Source organism: Hemicordylus capensis, chromosome 1 (assembly GCF_027244095.1).
Source record: "Hemicordylus capensis ecotype Gifberg chromosome 1, rHemCap1.1.pri, whole genome shotgun sequence".
Taxonomy (NCBI): Eukaryota; Metazoa; Chordata; class Lepidosauria; order Squamata; family Cordylidae; genus Hemicordylus; species Hemicordylus capensis.
This window is the reverse complement of record NC_069657.1, coordinates 55,637,638-55,656,903: the sequence shown is the minus strand read 5'-3', so window position 1 is coordinate 55,656,903 and position 19,266 is coordinate 55,637,638. Positions and strand designations below refer to the sequence as shown.

At 42.4% G+C, this 19,266-nt stretch overlaps 1 protein-coding gene across 15 annotated transcripts in view; it reads left to right on the top strand.

Moving 5' to 3' along the window:
* NPAS3 (neuronal PAS domain protein 3) overlaps positions 1-18,511 on the top strand; it is a 1,129,936-nt gene extending 1,111,425 nt beyond the window's left edge. For all 15 annotated transcript variants that reach the window (XM_053282868.1, XM_053282867.1, XM_053282866.1 and 12 more), the window contains 3 exons: positions 3,418-3,565; positions 11,415-11,530; positions 14,244-18,511. In XM_053282868.1, coding sequence (XP_053138843.1) covers positions 3,418-3,565; positions 11,415-11,530; positions 14,244-15,553 — 1,574 coding nt within the window. In that variant the 3' untranslated portion in view covers positions 15,554-18,511. The remainder of the gene's footprint in view (positions 1-3,417; positions 3,566-11,414; positions 11,531-14,243) is intronic.
* Positions 18,512-19,266: the final 755 nt, after the last annotated feature.

The window sequence follows — 19,266 nt, the reverse complement described above, 5'->3', positions numbered from 1 at the left end:
CCTGTGTTTGCCCTCTCCGCAATGGCCCCTCGGAGTGAGGGCAATAATGAAGAAAATAGGGAGAGGTGTAGCTGTGGGTCCCTCAGGAGCTGGGGGCCAGTGTTCCCTCTAACAGGGATTTCCAGATGTTGTTGACTACAACTCCTAGTATCCCCAGCTGCAGTGGCTTTTGCTTGGGAATTCTGGGAGTTGTAGTAACACTGCTGGGGGCCCAGGTTCTTTGAACCCATTCGCTCAATTATAGCTACACCCCTAGCCTGCTGCTGGGTTCTCTTCAGCCTGGGGCCCAAAGAGGGGGAGGGAGTCAGCCTCAGAGACTGCACATCCTCTGGTTTGTGTCCTCCAAGCTCAGAGCTCCACCACGAAACAGAAGAATTGCTTTGGAGCATGCACTTCCCTCAGCAGCCAGTTCTCTTCAGTTTAGCACAAGCTGCTCACTCCTCCCTTCAGTACTGATGCCACTGTGAGGCACTGAGCTCAAGGGATGGACATAGCTTGCTGTGTATATCCCCTGAGCCCAGGGGCGTAACTACAATTAGGCAGGGGGAGGCTGTTGTCTCGGGGGCCCCCGCCTTGGGGGGGCCTCTCAGAGGCTCTCCCCCACCCAGCGCCTACCCGATCTTCCTTGTGAAGTCATGTAAAAAAAATTTTGTTCTGGCGCTGCCCGCTATTTCCTTGTTGTTTGTCTTCGCGAGTCCCCCATTGGGGGGGCCCTCAGAGGCTCTCCCCCACCCAGCGCCTACCCGTTAGTTAGCAGAGACATCGGGCCAGAGGAAGGAGAGGTAAGCGGTGACGGCGGGGGGGGGGGCATTTAAGAATCTTGTCTCAGGGCCCACTCCAACCTAGTTATGCCCCTGCCTGAGCCCTAGACAAGCCATGCTACTAATTTAGGAGTCTAGCAGAGTGAGCAAACTTAAACACACATACATGGCCTTTGATATTATTATTATTAATTTGATTTTATTATTAATTCAATTTTAGAGCCATCATGGGGCCTGGAGACCCTCTGCCTTAGCTGGATGCTCAAACAGAGAGGTAGCTCTCCCTACAGAACCGGCTTGGAAGCCCTTTATGGTTTGAAGAACTGGCGGTTCTGCTGGTTCAAAGGCAGCGGCGGTGCTGCTTTAAGAGCGGAGGTGGGTGCACTTACCCCCCCCGCCACTCCCCCCCCCGCGGCGTCCTTTGTTAAGAAAGCTGATTGGGGCAACAGCGTACCTTCCTGCCGCCCCTTTGCCCCTGTTGGCCGGGGGGTCCCCGATACGCAGGCGTGTCAGGGATTTCCAGCCATATCCGACCAATGGGGGCAATGGGGTGGCAGGGAGGTACGCTGCCGCCCGATCAGCTTCCTTAACAAAGGATGCTAGTGGGGGGAAAGAGGCAGGAGGGGTAAGTGCACCCTTCCCCGCTCATAAAGTGGCACCCTCGCCACCTTCGAACTGCCCCGCCGTGGTTCCGTGCACATCCCTAGCTCTCCCCAGACTCAGCTCTAAGAAACTGAGAGGGTGGTGGTGTCAGTCCTTGATGCCAAGAGAAGCAGAGGTGAGCAGGAGTCGTGTGGCACTCACTGCCACTCTTCTGCCCTGATAAGGTGGATGGGGTGGGTGTTGGAGAAGGTAGGTAAGAAAAATGCCCTTTCCCCCTGCCCTTCTTCTCACTCTCTGCAAAACTATTATGCAGGTCCGCTTGTCTAGGTGTAGCTTCAAATCTGAATATAGGTTTAGATGCAAATATCTACATTTAGATACTAATATATACGCAGCAGGGAAGTAACTTGTCTAGCGTGCAAGAGGTTGCCAGTTCAAATCCCAGCTGGTATGTTTCCCAGACTATGGGAAACACCTATATTGGGCAGCAGCGATACAGGAAGATGCTGAAAGGCATCATCTCATACTGCAGGGGAGTAGGCAATGGTAACCCCCTCCTCTATTCTACCAAAGAAAACCACATAGCTCTGTGGTCACCAGGAGTTGACACTGACTCGAAAGCACAACTTTACCTTTACCTTTACATACAAATTACTTCTGTATCATTCCCTTGATTTCGACGTACAGTCTAACTTTAAAAATACAGTCCACTTTAAATTTGGAAGTTAACAGGTTTAAATATATATTTTTTTCAAAGTGACTTCTTTTATTCCTCTTTACCCACCCCTTCAAAAAAAGAAAAAGAAAATGTACTTCATGAAACTATTGTATATGAAGCACTTATTAGCCATAATTAAATGGACAATATGAATTTACTACGTCTTTAGGACTCTGGCTTGTTCTGGTTTAGAGCAAGATGATTAATGCAAATACATATTACTTGAGATAACCATTTAGCAGCTAATTTAGCCAAATTTATTACAGCAGTTAGAGGTTTTTCATTTTAGCAGACGGAGACAAGGACATGCCAAAAGCAGAGATGTATGTGAAGGCACACTGCCCTCTAGTGTGCAAGGCTTTGCAGGATTAAGAACAAATACAAACAAGAGAAAGAGGTAGATACTGGTGTAATAAGAAGGGCAAACACATGCTCTAAATTTGTGCCACACACAGACTATTTTATTCCAGTGAACAATGTGCAGATTTCCTCTGCTTTCACTAAAACAAAAGTAGCCAGATACATTGCCAGTTTTAGCTTAACAATACACTGCTTCAAAACAAACATGAACATCTGTATATTGAAGCATTTTAAAGCACAGTTTCACAAAACTGATAGTTTTCGCTTGTCCATCCATTTCTGGACCCATTTCAGACACTGCATGGAAGCTCTTGGCTTTAACATGCTCAATTCTGCAATTCCCCTAGGCCACAGTTCTTTCTTCAGCTCTTTGGTGGATTTATTTTGCTCTGGCATTAAGCAAAGTCCCAGCAGACATTCCCCCTACTGACCATTGGAGATTTGGTTCATCTGAGGACTGTAAATTCTGTTTGACAAGATCAAAAGAAACAGATGTGTAAGTTCAGTAGTTGATATCGCCTGCAATGAAGAAAAATGATCAAAGAACTAGGGTACAGTATCTTCCCAAACCTTTCAAATAGCCAGAATCTCAAAGAGGTTTACCCAGCAGCTATGAATAAATCACATAGAAATTTAACTTTTAAAAAAACAAGTTGATGTTGAGTGCATTGGAAATGTCCACACAGAATTTGGTGTTCCACGAGCCACAAAGATTTGTACTCCTTATTGCTCTTCCTCACTTACCTGAGCTGCCAAAAGCAGATTAAAATCACACTACAAATTGAGGTAAACCTTGCTTCTCTGCCAGTGCTTTAGTAAATGGCTGGATTTGTTTGTTATTGTAATAACATTTTCTATAAATGTAATGGCACAAAGCCCTTCCATCTCTGTACATGTGTTGTTCTCTCTTTGTAGGGAAGAGTCCCCTTTAAGTGCAGTACTAATGACATTTCTTATTCCTTTTGTTTCCCTCAGTGCTGAACAAGGGTCAGTGTGTAACAAAATATTACCGCTGGATGCAGAAGAATGGGGGTTATATTTGGATACAGTCTTGTGCCACCATCGCTATAAATGCCAAGAATGCAAATGAGAAGAACATCATCTGGGTCAATTACCTTCTCAGGTACATCCTCCTGTCAGTTCCATTATTTGCATTTTTGTTGTCATTGCATGAGTCATATTGATTGGCTAATGCAAAAGAAAGCATGCAAGGATTCTAGTGTAAGCCAGCTCAGAATCAGTGCCTTCTAATGGAAAAGAGAAAGGCGTTCATAGTACTGACAGTTTCAGTAATGTTTTTCAAATGAAGATGTTGGGCAGATAGCAGCTTCAAATCTTGATCTGGATGGGGACTGTGACGTAGGGGGAAAGGATTAACCCAGTGGTTCCCAATCTGGAAGCCTCCAGATGTTGCTGAACTACAACTCCCATCAGCCCAAGCTACAATTTTTTGTGGCTGGGGATGATGGGAGCTGTAGTTCAGCAACATCTGGAGGCTCCCAGTTTGGGAACCACTGGATTAACCTGTTCTCCCTTTGAAAAATACATAGTTTTAAAAAGTAAAGCTAATGACATACCTGATTTTACAGACATGAGCCACCTAATGGCACAGTGGGGATGTAACTTCCCCAGGGAGCAAGAGGTTGCTGGTTTGAATCCTCGCTGGTATGTTTCCCAGACTATGGGAAACAACTATATCGGGCAGCAGAGCTATAGGAAGATGCTGGAAGGCATCATCTCATACTGTGCGGAAGATGGCAATGGTAAAGCCCTCCTATATTCTACCAGAGAAAACCACATGGCTCTGTGGTCTCCAGGAGTCGACACCAACTTGATGGCAAAACTTTAGCTATTCCGTGAGTTGGTAAAAACTGCATTCCACCATTATAAGAGCTGAACATTCTGTCAGTCATAAAATCCAAACCATGAATCCAATCTGCCTGAAATTAGCATAGAGCAACTAGGTGACAAGAGCCGCCACTACTCTCATTGTCATACAGAACTGTTGAGAAATGGCTTAGATACAGACATTTGTAAAATGACCCCTAAGAAACTGATTTCACTTGTTGGTGAATTATTCTGCCAAGGGTAACAGGCTTTCCTGTTTCTTCCCTTGAATTTTTAACTGTTTCCAAAAATTCAGATCTGTAGTAGAATATGTTTTTGTTGTTGTTGTTGGAAAAACCCAATCTAATTCTTCTCAAGTTATTTGCCTTGGGGACGTGTGCTTCCCCCATCCGCTCGCAAGCCATTGTAGCTTCTGATATGCAGAGTTTGGTTGTGTTGTCCTCCATACCTACCAGTCTCGGCATAGCCTGTCCTAGCTCCTTCAGGGAACCCACCATCTATAACTTGAATTTGAAGTATGTTACAGATGTTGAGTTCCTTGAGGGAAGTAGGCAGAATATGCTGAGACTGGTGGGTTTGGATGGCACAGCCAATCTCGGCATGTCAAAACCTATTATGGAAGTAGAGGCTCACTCATGCAGGGATGGAGAGGAGCCTGCACTCCCGGGGAGATAGCAATATCAGGTGCCACTGTTATCCCCCCACCCCAAAATCTGTCACAGCCAAGTTCAACTGGGGACAAATGTTGTTGTTTCTGTGAATACGCAAAAATAACCCTTGCTGTATGCTAATATAATATGTTCATTTTAACATGCCTATGAAGATATTCCAGAAAGACAACATGAGGCTCAGAAAAAGTGTCATAACTGACAATAACTTTAACACAGAACAGGATTTGCTCCCAGATTTGGTTTTCTGTTTTCTTTTCTTTTGTTACAAAAGGGAAGGACTACCATATATGATAAATAAATATATGACAAAAGGGTCAGGGCCATCTCCTACATCGGAAACCCCTACATACATCTTGCTCATTGTCACCAGAGTATAATCCTGTTTACAGATGAGTGTAAGGAAATTTCTCTAGAGGCATTATATAATGTAAATCTATACACATCTCTAAATAGTGCTAGCCATAGTTGAGTTATAAATACAACAATGCATTCACATTGGCAATTTTCTTTTAAAAATAAAAATTACCCTCTCCTCAGTGTGGAACCTCAGAGTCTGCACGCAGACTTCTGCTTCTGCTAGAATCTCCATACATTGTATTGTAAAAATTATTATTTTACAGCTCAGTGGGAATTAGTTCTCCTGAGAGTTTTATTTTTCAGTGGAACCAGATTTGCACAGTGCTGATTGGCTAGTCCTTGTGCCAACCACAAAACTACCACATCCTTCTCAGAGAGGTTTGCACACCATGTTGAATGACTGGCCCTTGTGTCAGTCATGAAGCCACCTCCCCTAATATCTTGGATCTGTTTTCAAAGAGTTAAACAAAGAGTTTAAAACAGTCTTAAATAAATAAATGTTCAAATAAATGTTTTAGCAGGTAAATATGTAAAATATTTTTCAAGAAACTAAACAAAACAACTAGTTTGAGGCAACAGTGGAGGAATAAACAGAAAGAGGTACTCAGAATTTGATCCAGAGGCTGCAGGTGTGTAATGAAAGGAGTGAAGTCTGGATGAGTGAGCAGGAAGAAGAACTTACTCCGCAATAGAAAAGCCTGCATTCTGGTATGTCAGTATGCAACCCTATGCACCCTTTTAAAAAAGAAGTTGATGTTCATACTTAGGATATGAAACAAACGGAAAAGCCAAGTATGTAGTGAGGAGAAGTAAAAAGCCTACCATGGTACCTCTGTTTTTAAGCATTTCTTCAGCAGAGCGGAGTCTTGCTAACAATTGGTGGGTGGTGGCGGGTGGGGGGAGGCTTCCTCAGCATGAACAAATGTTAAATGTTCATAAACAAAGGCTTTCACTTTGATTCCTGCTGGCTTCCAAGCAACAGGGAGACTCCAACTGATCTATAATTTATTTTTATGAAACATCAGGATAAAAGATCAGTGGAGGTCTGTGGCCCTATCAGATCCTCTTTCAGTAGCTTTCAGATGCTTTCAAACACATAGCTGGGGAGTGATTGTGAACATCTACCTTTAGGCAAAATGCATATTAGTATAATTGTTCAGAGATAATATTTATATACCACTTTTAAAAAAAAGATATTCTCAAAGTGGTTTACATAGCAAAAGGAAAGAGAAGATGGTTTCCTTTTCCAAAGGGACTCACCAAAAAAAAGCAAGGGAGATACCAGCATCAGCCACTGGAGAAATGCTATTCTGGTTGAATGGGGACAGCTGCTTTGTTCCTTGCTAAGTAAAAGAATGCCGTGACTTTCGAAGGTGCCTCTTTGCTCAGTTAACAGGGGTATACTTAACTTCCTTAAAAAAAAAAAAAAATACTGTGTTCTTATCAGCTAGCCTAGCGTTTCATTTCAAAACAACATCGCTTTTAGAGTTGATTCATATATTATGATCAGTCATTGATAGGAGAAATATAAGGGATAAAAAGACAAGCAATGTAAATCAGCTTACTTACATGTATGAGGAAAAGATCTTTGAGCACTCCCTACTCATGGAAGATGATTTGCAGTATTGGCTGAGTTATCTTAAATGTTACATTGTTCATGCAAACAGGTCTTTTGTTTTCTGTGTTACATACCAATAGTGATCAATAATAACATATAAATATAATCCTCTTAAGAATTCAAAATGCATAAAATTATGTTTCCTTTTGATTGTATAGCTCTTCCATACTGCTGCCATTTTCAGTGGTAATGTATAGCATATATGAACATCAGACAATCAGATTATAATTACTTGATAGTTCCTGGTTCACTGTGCATCTCAAGTTTCCCATGTGCCCCACTCCTAGGCCAGTGATGAACTGTTCTGTATGTCTCTTAAATTAATGTTGTTTGGAAAGGGGTCAGATTCCCAACAAATGAATTCAAAGCAAGTGTTATTTAATTAAGAAATTTATACTGAATCTTTCTTCAGTGAAAGAATTCAAGATGGTGTACATAAGGCCATCAGACAATACTCCAACTAGCCCCTTAAATATGTGGGGGAGAAGCATGGGCACACACAGCTTCCCCTCCTTTCTGAATCAACCCCCTGTTCAATGAGATGCTGGGACACCAGGTGAGAGGGAGAGCAGTCTGTGTGCCCACACTCCTCCCCCTCTCTGTTAAGGGGCTGGCTCAGGGACACAAGCTGCTCACCGCTAGGGGCCACTTGCCCACTGCCTCCCCCAGACCCCCACTCACCTGCCATTTCACCTTCCCCCTCCCCTCAATCCACCACAGTGGCTCCTAGACCTCCAGGAGCCACAGTGGCTAGCAACAGTTTGCCCAGCCACTGCATGCTGTAAAGACCTCACAGCCCATTGTTGGACTGTGACATCTTTATAGCTTGCAGCACCTGGGGCATACTGTAGCTCTTAAGCCTCCAGGAGCTGCAGCGGAGGTGGAGGCAATGGGAGAGGAGGTGGAGGCAGAGGTCCACAGTGGGGGAAGAGAGACAACAGGTGAAGTGCCGTGAAACAGTGTTGCCTCTAACAGGGATTCCCAGATGTTGTTGACTACAACTCCCATAATCCCCAAGCAGAAGCCATTGCAGCTGGGGATTCTGGGAGTTGTAGTCAACAGCATCTGGGAATCCCTGTTAGAAGGAACACTGCTGTGGAGGTGGCTGCGGGCAGAGGCGCACTTAGCCATGGATCATGGGGATTTAGTCCATGGCCTCCTGTCTTCTGGGGGGGCTCCAAATGTTCAGGGGGGCCTCCCCAGAGCCCCACCGCTGCCTCACACCTGCCAGGCAAGTCAAATCGCTTTTTAAAAACACTTTTAAAGTGCAGCTGTGCAGCAGGGACAGGAGCTGCCAGCGGGTGGGTGGGCACTCGGGGGAGGGAGGTGGCATCAGGAGCTCCTTCTCTGAGCCCACCTGCCTCCCCAATTACAGACTGAGCCATTTTGGGCCCATTTCAAGCCTCTGCACATGCAAGCACACACACAGAGAGAGAGAGCCCCTAAATGGGCCGAAAATGGCCTGATCTGTCATTTGGGAAGCAGACGGGCTCAGAGAAGGAGCTATTGCCACTACCTCCTCCCCCGAGTGTCCACACGCCCACTGGCAGCTCTCGTCCCTGCCACATAGCGACGCTTTAAAAAATGTTTAAAAAATTGATTTGCCTCCACCACCACCACCTCCGAAGCCCTTCAGGTCCAGGCTCCAAAATTACCTAGCTGTGCCCCTGGCTGAGGGGCCAACGAGGAGAGAAAGGTGGCAGGTGAACTGGGGGCCTGAGTGTGGCGGCCACCAGATTTCGAATGGAGGCCGCTGCCGACATTGTTACATCACTGTTCATAGGGTTCCCAGGCAGTCTCCCACTGACCAGACTCAGACAGCTTCAGCAAAATTACTATATAGTTTGCCTTCAGAACATGCCATGGGAAATGTAATAGGCTCACTAGTTGTTTCCTGAGACACTTCCTTTTTTGGCAAGCTTCGTTAGGCCAGTGGCATATGATTTGAGCAATATGGTACAGTTAACTCCATACATTTCAACTTGGTAAGCAATGAGTTTGTCTATTAAGTCTTGTACAGAGAAAAATAACTACACCACAGGTACATGGCCATGCAATAGATGAGATGGAGATCATCAGAAGATGCTAAAAAAAGATACTTTAAAGGGGTAACAAAGAATGCACTCCAAATATAGTAATGGCAGAAATGATGTTAATATTTTTGTGGCACAGGTTATAAACCAGAGATGTATTATTAGAAGGTAGATGTAATCTACTGCCACAAAGATCCTGGTAGTTTAGATACCTGGGCAGTAGCAAATGTTGAGTAGGTATAAATATTTGATTGTAGTGTTATTTATTTATTTGTTTGTTTGTTTATTTTATATACCACCTGACTCCAGAGGCTCCAGTTGGTTCACAAAAACAAAGACAAACAAGAGCTATTAAAACAAGAATTAAAAATCTAACGCATTCAAAAATTACAATTAAAAAATTCAAACAGCAATTAAAAATGTTAAAACATACAAAAATTACAGCAAGTAAAAAATCTAAACAACAATTAGAAATTTAAAACTCATAAATTACTAAAACCCTGGCTAAAAGAATGTCTTAAGGGCTCTTTTGAAGGCTGGTAAAGATGTTGAACCATGAATGTCTGTAGGGAACGCATTTCACAACCTAGGAGCGACTACAGAGAAGGCTCGCTCCCAAATCACGGCCAGACAAGCTGGTGGTATATGGAGATGGACCTCTCTTGATGATTTTAATGTGCAATGGGGATCATGTAGAAGGAAGTGTTCTCCCAGCTAACCTGGTCCTAAGCCATTTAGGGCATTAAAAGTAATTACCAACACTTTGTATTTTGCCCAGAAAACTGTTGGCAGCCATTGCAACTGCTTTAAAAGAGAGTAATATGGTCTCTCCAAGACACCCTGGAGACCAGTCTAACCGCTGTATTTTGAACCAACTGAAGTTTCCAAACCACATACAAAAGCAGCCCCATTGCAGTAGTTAAGTCTAGAAGTTACCAGATAGTACACCACAGTTCTGAGATCATCAAGAGAAGTATTAAGAGAAGTCTTCACGAAACTTCTGCTCAGAGGTGCAACTAGGTAATTTTGGAGCCTGGACCGAATGGCCATTGGCGCGCCCCCACCCCACCCCACCCAGAAAGATAAGCATCATTCCCCTATGCACACACACTGTGACACACACAGTATTTAATTTAATGGTTAAAATTAAATTAACCAGAAACCAGTATTTAATTGTTTCCCCTTTCCCCACATCTATTTCTATGACTCTGCTTCTTATGGAATCCCCATATTTCCAAATGCCCTAAAACCTAGTTTCTACTGCACAATTTTTTCCTAGTACTGCACAAGTATGTGCGGAGATGTGTTCAGTTATTAAACTAGCCATTTCATAGGTTTATGTTTTTGATGGGGAGAAGGTTTGAAAAGAAGCTGGGACCAAGTATCAGTCATACACCGCCCCCCCCTCCCCCACACAAGCAACCAGAAAACAGGCAATAAAAATTAATATCCTGGGATCTGAGGGACACAAAGTGCTTCAAGAACAATCTTCTGTGGCTGGGATAGCCCCATGCTTGAGTAGAGAGCACTTCCAGACCAGATACACATGGATTTTGTTGGGGTTTTATTTTACCCGGCTTTCCCCAATAGCTGTTCCCCTTCTTAACACTACAAATGGATAAACAGCACTTGACTCACTCACTTTACCTGTTGTCTCTTTGGACTGGTTTTCTTTCTTGCGTGTGTGTGTGTGTGTGTGTGTGTGTGTGTGTGTGTGTATTGCGCGCTTGAGGAACTCCAAAGCCTCAGCCTCCAAACAGGAGAGTCAGTCAGTCAGTGGCTGGCTGCCTCTCAGTCTCAGATTCTCGTCTCACTTGCTCTTGTTGGGGCCTCTGGCCTCATGGCAGCTCCTGCTGCTTCATCTCGCTCTGCTCAGAGCTCAAGCTCTCCTTCTCCTTCATGCATGCCAGTGGTGTGTGGCTTGAGGAGAGGACTTGGCCTGGACTCCAACGCTGATGCACTGGCACTGTGCCACGCGTGCACAGAGCACATACAGCGCAGGCGCTGGAATGGCTGGATTATGGAAATGGTTGTCGGCTGAGGCTCAGCAACCTTCTCAGTCCAGCCAGGCCCCACCACTGTGCTTGAGCAGATAGGGTGGCCAGCAGAAGGCTGGCAGCATCACTTAGCCCTCATAGTCCATCGTGCGTGGCACAACATGTGCACAGCCGCCTGGCATGCTATGGGTGGATCAGCCCCAGCAGGACATTGAAAGCAGAATTGGGGGCCCCTCAAGGCCTGCGAGGCCTGGACATCCACGCAGAAGTCCGGGGGGAGTGGTGCCACTGTTTCTGCTGTAAAGAACTGAAGGAAAATATGCTTGTTTTCATGTGTGCTTTGCTGTGCTCTCTATCTACCGTCTGTGCTCCAGAAATTTGAGAAACGGAAGAGATGAAACTGCAAATCATACATTTGTGTTCATATTTGCCATCTCTTCTTCTATAGCAACCCAGAATACAAGGACACTCCGATGGATATTGCACAACTTCCTCATCTGCCAGAGAAAACCTCAGAATCCTCTGAGACTTCAGATTCTGAATCAGATTCAAAGGACAATTCAGGTAATGTAGACGTTTGACTTTTGTGTTGCTTTGCATCTTTTAAGGGTTCCATATATATATATATAATATATATATATATATATATATATATATATATATATATATATATATGTCATAACCAGCTAGGGATTGTATTCACAACATATATGTGGATATGTGGGTCTTACAGTTCTCATATATGATTATATTATATTATATCAAAGCCTGATGTTTTACAGTAACAAAATCTAATTTAGCTTGTCGGACTTCCTTGAATTATAGCTGTCTACAAACTGAGAGCTTTCCTAGTGGCTTTTGCAACAGGCTTTTCTTTGGCTTTAGAATACCATTACATCTCTTAAACATATAAAGTTAAGAGCATAATTGTATTCTGTTAGCTTCACCCCTACATCGTATTTTTCACTTTAGCAGTATCTGGGGATTTTGGGTTGATTTGGTGAGTGTTTTCTAATACAAGCATAGCATCTTCTTATGGATGTACTGTTTCTATGAAAGTTTTGTTGGGGTGATGTGGCCAGGGATTAAATGCTTAGCAATATGAGCCACCTACTACTACAATGTACTATTATTTATTTAATTAATTTATATACCGTCTCACTCCAAAGGCTTTAGACATTTCACAAACTCCATATATTAAACTCCATATATTAATGTATGATATGCCCTGCATTTGCCAACAGAGAGACTACATGACATGTTTAAGTAGCTAGATGGCCAGGTATATACAGTAGATGATAGTTACAGATCCTTGTCATGATCCAGTGTGTACTCACACTAATTGGTTACAAGTGTGTGCAGTAACATTCTAGGAAGCAGTGTTTTGCTCAGATGGTTGGGCTTGATTTGAGTTTGGGCCATGGTGCAGCAGAAAGGTGTGTGTGTGTGTGTGTGTGTGTGTGTGTGTGTGTGTGTGTGTGGTGGGGTCTAATCCTCCGTTCTGATTTAAAATGCCTCCTTCAAAGCTGCTGTTAGCCAGGGAGGGGGAAACTTATGGACCAGTTAGATCATCTGTTTTTCTTTCTATGTCTAATAGTAGTTTGGGGGAGGGGAGCAATTTGAATCAGGACTGCAGCAGCAGGGAAGGATTAGGCCCTCCCTCACATAATATGTCCTAATCCAAGTCAGTCCCTGCCCCCAATAACTGCTTATATAATATAATATAGTGGCTGGCGTCCAGAGCAACCTACCAATAGTGCAACAGAGAGCTTTCCTATCATCACTCCAGCTACGTTGCTTTGGGCATGCAGCAGGGGAGAGCAAATGTCAACGGTCTGCGCTGCCTCTGGATGTGCCCTATGTCACCCACAGATGTGTCCCAGAGGGTTGCAGAGCCCTCATGGACAAATCTTTGTGTGACATAGGGCACATCCAGAGGCAGTGGAGACCACTGAAATTTGCTCTCCCCTGTTGTGTGTCTGAAGCTATGTGGCTGGAGTGGTAGTGGGGAAGCTCACTATTGTGTTACCAGCAGGCTGCTCTGGAGAACATACAATATAATAAATTATGATATGATATAATATAAAGGATGGATCCATCAACAGTAACTGGTCATTAGAGCCAAACCTTCAGTCTGCATTTTAGAGATAGTACAGGAGCATATACCATAAGAGAATGTATTCTTCCTTCAGGGTAGGGACAAGTTGAGGTATTTCAGAACACTGAAGAAGGTTTAATTTGCCAATTGCTTATATGGTGGGAGAAGGTAAAAAGGTGCATTTGAAAACACCATTGGGATGGTCTACACCTGGTGATCTCAGTATGAAGGAAGTGTGCAAGGGTAGGCTTACCCTCACTCCAAAGGGAAATCCAAGTGCATGACCTTTACATTCTCATCAGACTCAGTGAGAGAAATATTTTCTCATACTTTCAATGACACAAAGTAAATAGGTCACTTTGTGGGATAAATCTGCTCTCTCCTGGCCTGGGGTTAGAGGGTGGCCTTCCCCCACTCCAGTGGTGTCCTGGACTAGAGAGCTAACTACCCTCTACTTTCTGCCCTCAATGTGAATTGACTCCATTCACTTCTATTACATAAAATTGAAGGCGGAGCAGAGGAAACCAAGCTGTATCAAGATAAGAGGCCACCATTCTCATTGGCTCAGCCCTTCCCTATACCGTTAATTATTATTATTATTAATTCGATTTCTATACCACCCTTCCATTAGTGGGAGAAAGACCTCTTGCCTGCCTTCCGTGCTTCTTCCAGTTGCTGGCTGCTCTCAGGCAGTACTTCTGCTGAACAGGAGGCAGGAGGGAAAGAAAGTATGAAGTGCTACTGCTAATGAGGGCGGAAGGCAGGCACTGGCTTTCCAGAGTCAGAAGCAGGCTTGAAGAAACTGCAATGCCTGTCCCTGTCTGCATAGTCCTGACCCATTTCTGCATTATCAGAATGTGACAAAGACATAAGGTTATTTATGCATTTGATAGATCATTTGAATGTGCCACTTGAAACATTAATCCTACTATGTGACAAAACCATACCCCACTTCCACTGCTATTCCTGAATGGGTGGGATATTAATGACAGACAAATCCCTCTCAGCCTAATATTGTTGGAACTGTGGAATTGTGCTTGAAAGGAAACACATAGTGCCGGATACTTTTGCCAGAGATCTTACTGGCAATATCTCACTGGCAACTAGGCCTCTAAGTGGGCTTTAAATCTTACATTCTTATTATTAATGGGTTTCCCCCCCACTTTTCCTTCTGTTCAGAGGACAATGAGAATTCAAAGTCAGATGAAAAAGGAAACCAGTCAGAAAACAGTGAAGATCCTGAGTCAGATAGGAAGAAGTCTGGGAATCAGTCAGATAATGAAATGAACTGTAATGAGGATGGTAACAGCTCCAGCAACCAGGACAGCAGAGACAGTGATGACAGCTTTGAAAACTCTGACTTTGAGAATCAAAAGGCTCCAGAGGATAGTTTTGGCACGCTTGGTTCTATGCAGATCAAGGTGGAGCACTATGTGGAGAGCGAATCGGACTTGCGGTTACAGAACTGTGAATCGTTGACCTCGGACAGTGCCAAGGACTCAGACAGTGCAGGAGAAGTCAATGCCCAGTCTTCCAGCAAACATCAAAAGAGGAAGAAGAGGAGGAAAAAGCAGAAAGGAGGCAGCATGACTCGCAGAAGGCTCTCAAGCACCTCAAGCCCCAATGGACTTGACTCAGCATTGGTTGATCAGCCCCAGCTGCTCTCATCACCAAACAGTGCCTCAGTGCTCAAAATCAAAACAGAGATCTCAGAACCTATCAATTTTGATAACGATAGCAGTATTTGGAATTACCCACCCAACAGGGAAATCTCAAGGAATGAATCGCCCTACAGTATGACCAAGCCCCCAAACTCAGAGCACTTCCCCTCTCCCCAAGCCAGCAGTAGTTTACATGTCTCCATTCCAGACTCTGTTCTCACCCCACCAGGGACTGAAAATACTGCCAGCCGCAAATCTCAGTTCAGCACCTCATCCAACTCCGCCTTGGCTCCCGTATCCTCTGACCCTTTGTCACCACCTCTGTCAGCATCTCCACGGGACAAGCATCCGGGAGGCCCCAGCACTTCCAACTCTTTGTTGTACACTGGTGATCTGGAAGCCCTGCAGAGGTTGCAGGCAGGCAATGTGGTCCTTCCTTTGGTTCACAGGGTAACTGGAACCCTTGCTGCCACCAGCACAGCTGCTCAGAGGGTCTATACCACTGGCACTATTCGGTATGCTCCAGCTGAAGTTACTTTAGCCATGCAAGGCAATCTCCTCCCCAACACCCATGCTGTTAACTTTGTGGACGTTAACAGCCCAAGCTTCGGCCTAGATCCTAAAACACCGATGGAAATGCTCTACCACCACGTTCACCGACTCAATATGTCAGGACCATTTGGAAGTGCTGTGAGCGCGGCCAGTCTGACCCAAATGCCTGCAGGGAATGTGTTCACAACTGCCGAAGGACTGTTCTCTACTCTTCCATTTCCTGTGTACAGCAATGGCATCCATGCCGCACAGACACTGGAACGGAAAGAGGATTGAAATATGACCACATACTGTGTTCAGTGTTAAACTCTGAGGCATAGACTATATTTTAATTTAGATCTTTAATTCTAGCACTTTGAATTTGAGCAGGTCAGCTTATTCTCTCAATATGATGGTCCCCATTTCATTCCCTTTCTCTTTAACTTGACTTATTCTTTAATGTAAAAGATATTTTTTTATTTTTGCCTTCAGAGAGCTGAAGTACCAGTTGCCTGCCATTTTGTCTTCTTCCAAGATGTGTATTTTTTTCCTTTGCATCTTTATTAAGATGCCTTTAATATGTGTATGCCTCTGCCATAGAATACTCAGTGTTGTGGTAAAGAGATTTTAAAGTGACAACCATTGGGTTTACTTCAAAATGATCTTGATATGATCAAGATTAAAAGAAACAAGCATAAAACAATGTGCCCTATTTGACTAAGTCAAATGAAAAGGGTTGGGTTTTTTTCGTTCCTAATTCCTTTAAAAATAGGGGATAGTATTTTAGAATTTTATGCAGAGTTTAATTCACTTTTTATGGTTAAAATTTTCTTACTTGCACATACAATAATTTTGGTTCTTAAAAAGTTAATTTCTGGCCTGTGATTAGAATATTAAGAAGATGGACTAAATGTTAATTACAGAAACGTTAACTTAATTTCTAAAACCATGGTGCTATCATTTATTAATCTGTAATGTCTTCACACAATATGCAGCTTGTGGGCTGGGTTTTTTGAAAGGAATGTTTTCTGTACTAGTCTATAGTCAGGTGCTGCAGTCTCCTTGGTTAGTTAAGAAAAAGTCCTCATTAACATTTGCTGCAGGACTTAATTTTTTTTACCTCCAAACTAACAAACATAGCCTCATATTAAATTTAAATGGATCTGGAAGCTTTTTTTGTAAATGTGCTTAAAAGGAAAAAAAAAGACTCAATTAAATTGACTCGAGGATCAGGTTTTTTAGGTGTGTATTGTTTCTTCTTCTTTTTCTCAGTGTAACTGAGGCTAATTTTACAACTTCCAAATAACACTTCAGAATAAGGAAAATATATTTAACATGTTTTTATTTCTTTCATTTAATGTTCTAGAGGGAAGGTTGTAGTTTTTCTTTTGTTTTGTTTCACTCATTGATTTGTCTTTTGTAATTCCCCCCTCCTTCTTCTAGTATTGAAGCCAATATGTTTTAAAGAATGGGTTAATAAGCTTGAAATAGATAACTGCAACTAAAAACTGCACATTAAGTTTTTAAAAAAAGAAAGAAAAGAAACCTCCTATTTTGTCTTTGTTGCCAGAAATCAATGTAGTGTCAAACACTCCAAATGACTGTCAAGTATAAATTCTTCTTCCACTCCATCTTTGGCAGCTGTTTGTTAAGGCATCTAATAACAGATGTGAGAACTGTAATGTGTACAATGTGTAAGTGTCCTTTGGCTGTCAGTCCCATTGCAGTTTCAATGTGTGTTACTATATGCAGTATATACTAAGCTAATGTAGTTGTTTTGTCCTTTGTCTTCTCTGTGCTTTATCTCTAGTCTGGAGTGGTAAAGTCCCATTCCTACAGTCCTAGTGAACCAGTGATTCTTGGGGGTTAGTGGTTTTTGTGTGGTGGCCTTCCTCTGTAATGTCACCTTATGCTGCTTCCACTGTCTGTATACCTTTTCATTTCTGCTGTTGCTTTGCTGTTGTGTATCCCCAGACCTCTCTCCAACTCCCCCTCCCCACCTTCTCTCCCTATTTCTTCCTTTCTCTCTTTTTTCATTCTCAGAGATAAAAGACTCTTAACTAGCTCAAGGTTAATGGAGCCATTTTTCCCACAGAGGAATTCTGGGTATGACTTACTCTTACAGTGTGTGCCACACAATGCACTAAAGAGTAATACTCAGATATATTAAACAAAGTGATGCCATATAGCCTCAGTTGTTAACTTTTTCAGAGTCCCTTGTGCTCTAACTGTAAGTAGACGGTGCATTTCTTTGGTTTTCTCCCAAGTAGGTTAATGGAGTAATATATAGAGAGCAATTTCAAGTGAGATAGAAAATTCTTTCAAAGGTCAACCAACACCGTTAAAAAGAGAAACTGAGCTTAGGATTGTCATATATATATTTTTGAATATATGTGCAATGTTAATGTATTGTAGCTCAGTTGTCCTCTACGTTTTGGATTACACACAGTTTAGAATCTGAGGTCTGAGAAACAGTGGAATGGAATAATGCCTCCAAAGGGCATTGGATGCCACAAATTTTGATAGTGAACTTTTAAAGGGTTAGATATGAAGGATTTTTAGTAGGTGTCAAGGCCACGGGAAGCTGATTTGGGTATACCTTCGGAAGCTCTGCTCTAGCTATTGAACAATCAAAGGAGTGCACCTATCAGCTACAAAGAACAGCTAGACAGCTGTTGTTGTCTTATTTTTCTTTCTTTCTTTTTTTTTATAAATGTTTCTGTGTTGTGTCAAAATGATTTCTGGTGATTTAAACTAACAGATAATCACAGCTGCTGTCTAAGTCCATAGTGTTTAAAATTACAAAATGGAAAAAAAAACTTCATTACCTGTGAAGACTGTGTCTGTGTTTTTAACTATTTCTTGTACAAATATATGAAATCTTTTATGAGGAGACTGGTGCCAAGTAGCTGAATAAAGGGGAAAGGGATTCTGTTCGTATAAATCTTAGCAGTGTTACCAACTCTACAATATATAAAAAAAATTAAAATGTTAAAAAATGACAGCTATGGTACATTTATTTTGTTAAGCTAACCGAATCTAACTTCTTGAGTGCCTGGCTTATTCGAGACATTTTTTTTTCATTGATCATTGATAATGCTGCAAATCAGAAATGTACATACTTCATTTACAACAGGGTTCTTTTTATACTTTTGTAGATTCTCATACATGTCATACATGGTTGTCTTTATGTAACTTAATTTTTTTTCATCCTGCAGGTGCCATTTTCATAATAAACTTCTCTTGGATTTGTTACTATCTGGCATCATTTCTTTTACATATGATCATCCTGATTAATTAATGCTGGTAGTATTTGTTTGAGCAGGGTACCTTGTTTGATTATTTTCTTTTTAAAAGCAACAAAAAAAAGGACATAACTAGATTATTTTTAAAGCTTACAAGCTGTTAAAATAAACTGTGTAGATGCAGGCTAACAATGCTAATCCAAATACTACACTAAACGTGCCACCATCCTAAATTCTCAGCTACCCCAACTCATTATCATACTGAGCATTTTATGCACATTATCAAAGCTGAATAATGGACCTGCAATGTTAGCAATTATAAAAGGTGTGATATATTTTTTTTTACTAATGCACACCAGAAGAGGACAGCTTACATACATTAATCACGTAAAATGCACTTTGTATTTTCATTTATTATACTCAGCGTTGTGATAACCAAACTCTTCCGTCACTCTGTTCTAAGTAGGTTCTTGATTGTTCTAACTACTTTCCTCCTCCAGATTGGAAATCAGTTAAGTTGTTGATTTTGTATGTATTTGTTGGCCAGACTTTCTGGCATTACCAATCAACTGAGGGCAGAAGAGTTTGCCGGCACATCAAACACAGACTTTGACTGCAAAGTAATATCACATGGGTTAGGCCTGAAAACCCTACAGAATGGTTGCAATTTAACAGATAAACCATAACTGCCATCTCAGAAAATGGTTGCTTGTTTGAGACAGTGACAAGTTGCAGCTTTTAAGTGATAAGAGTTGATATGGAATT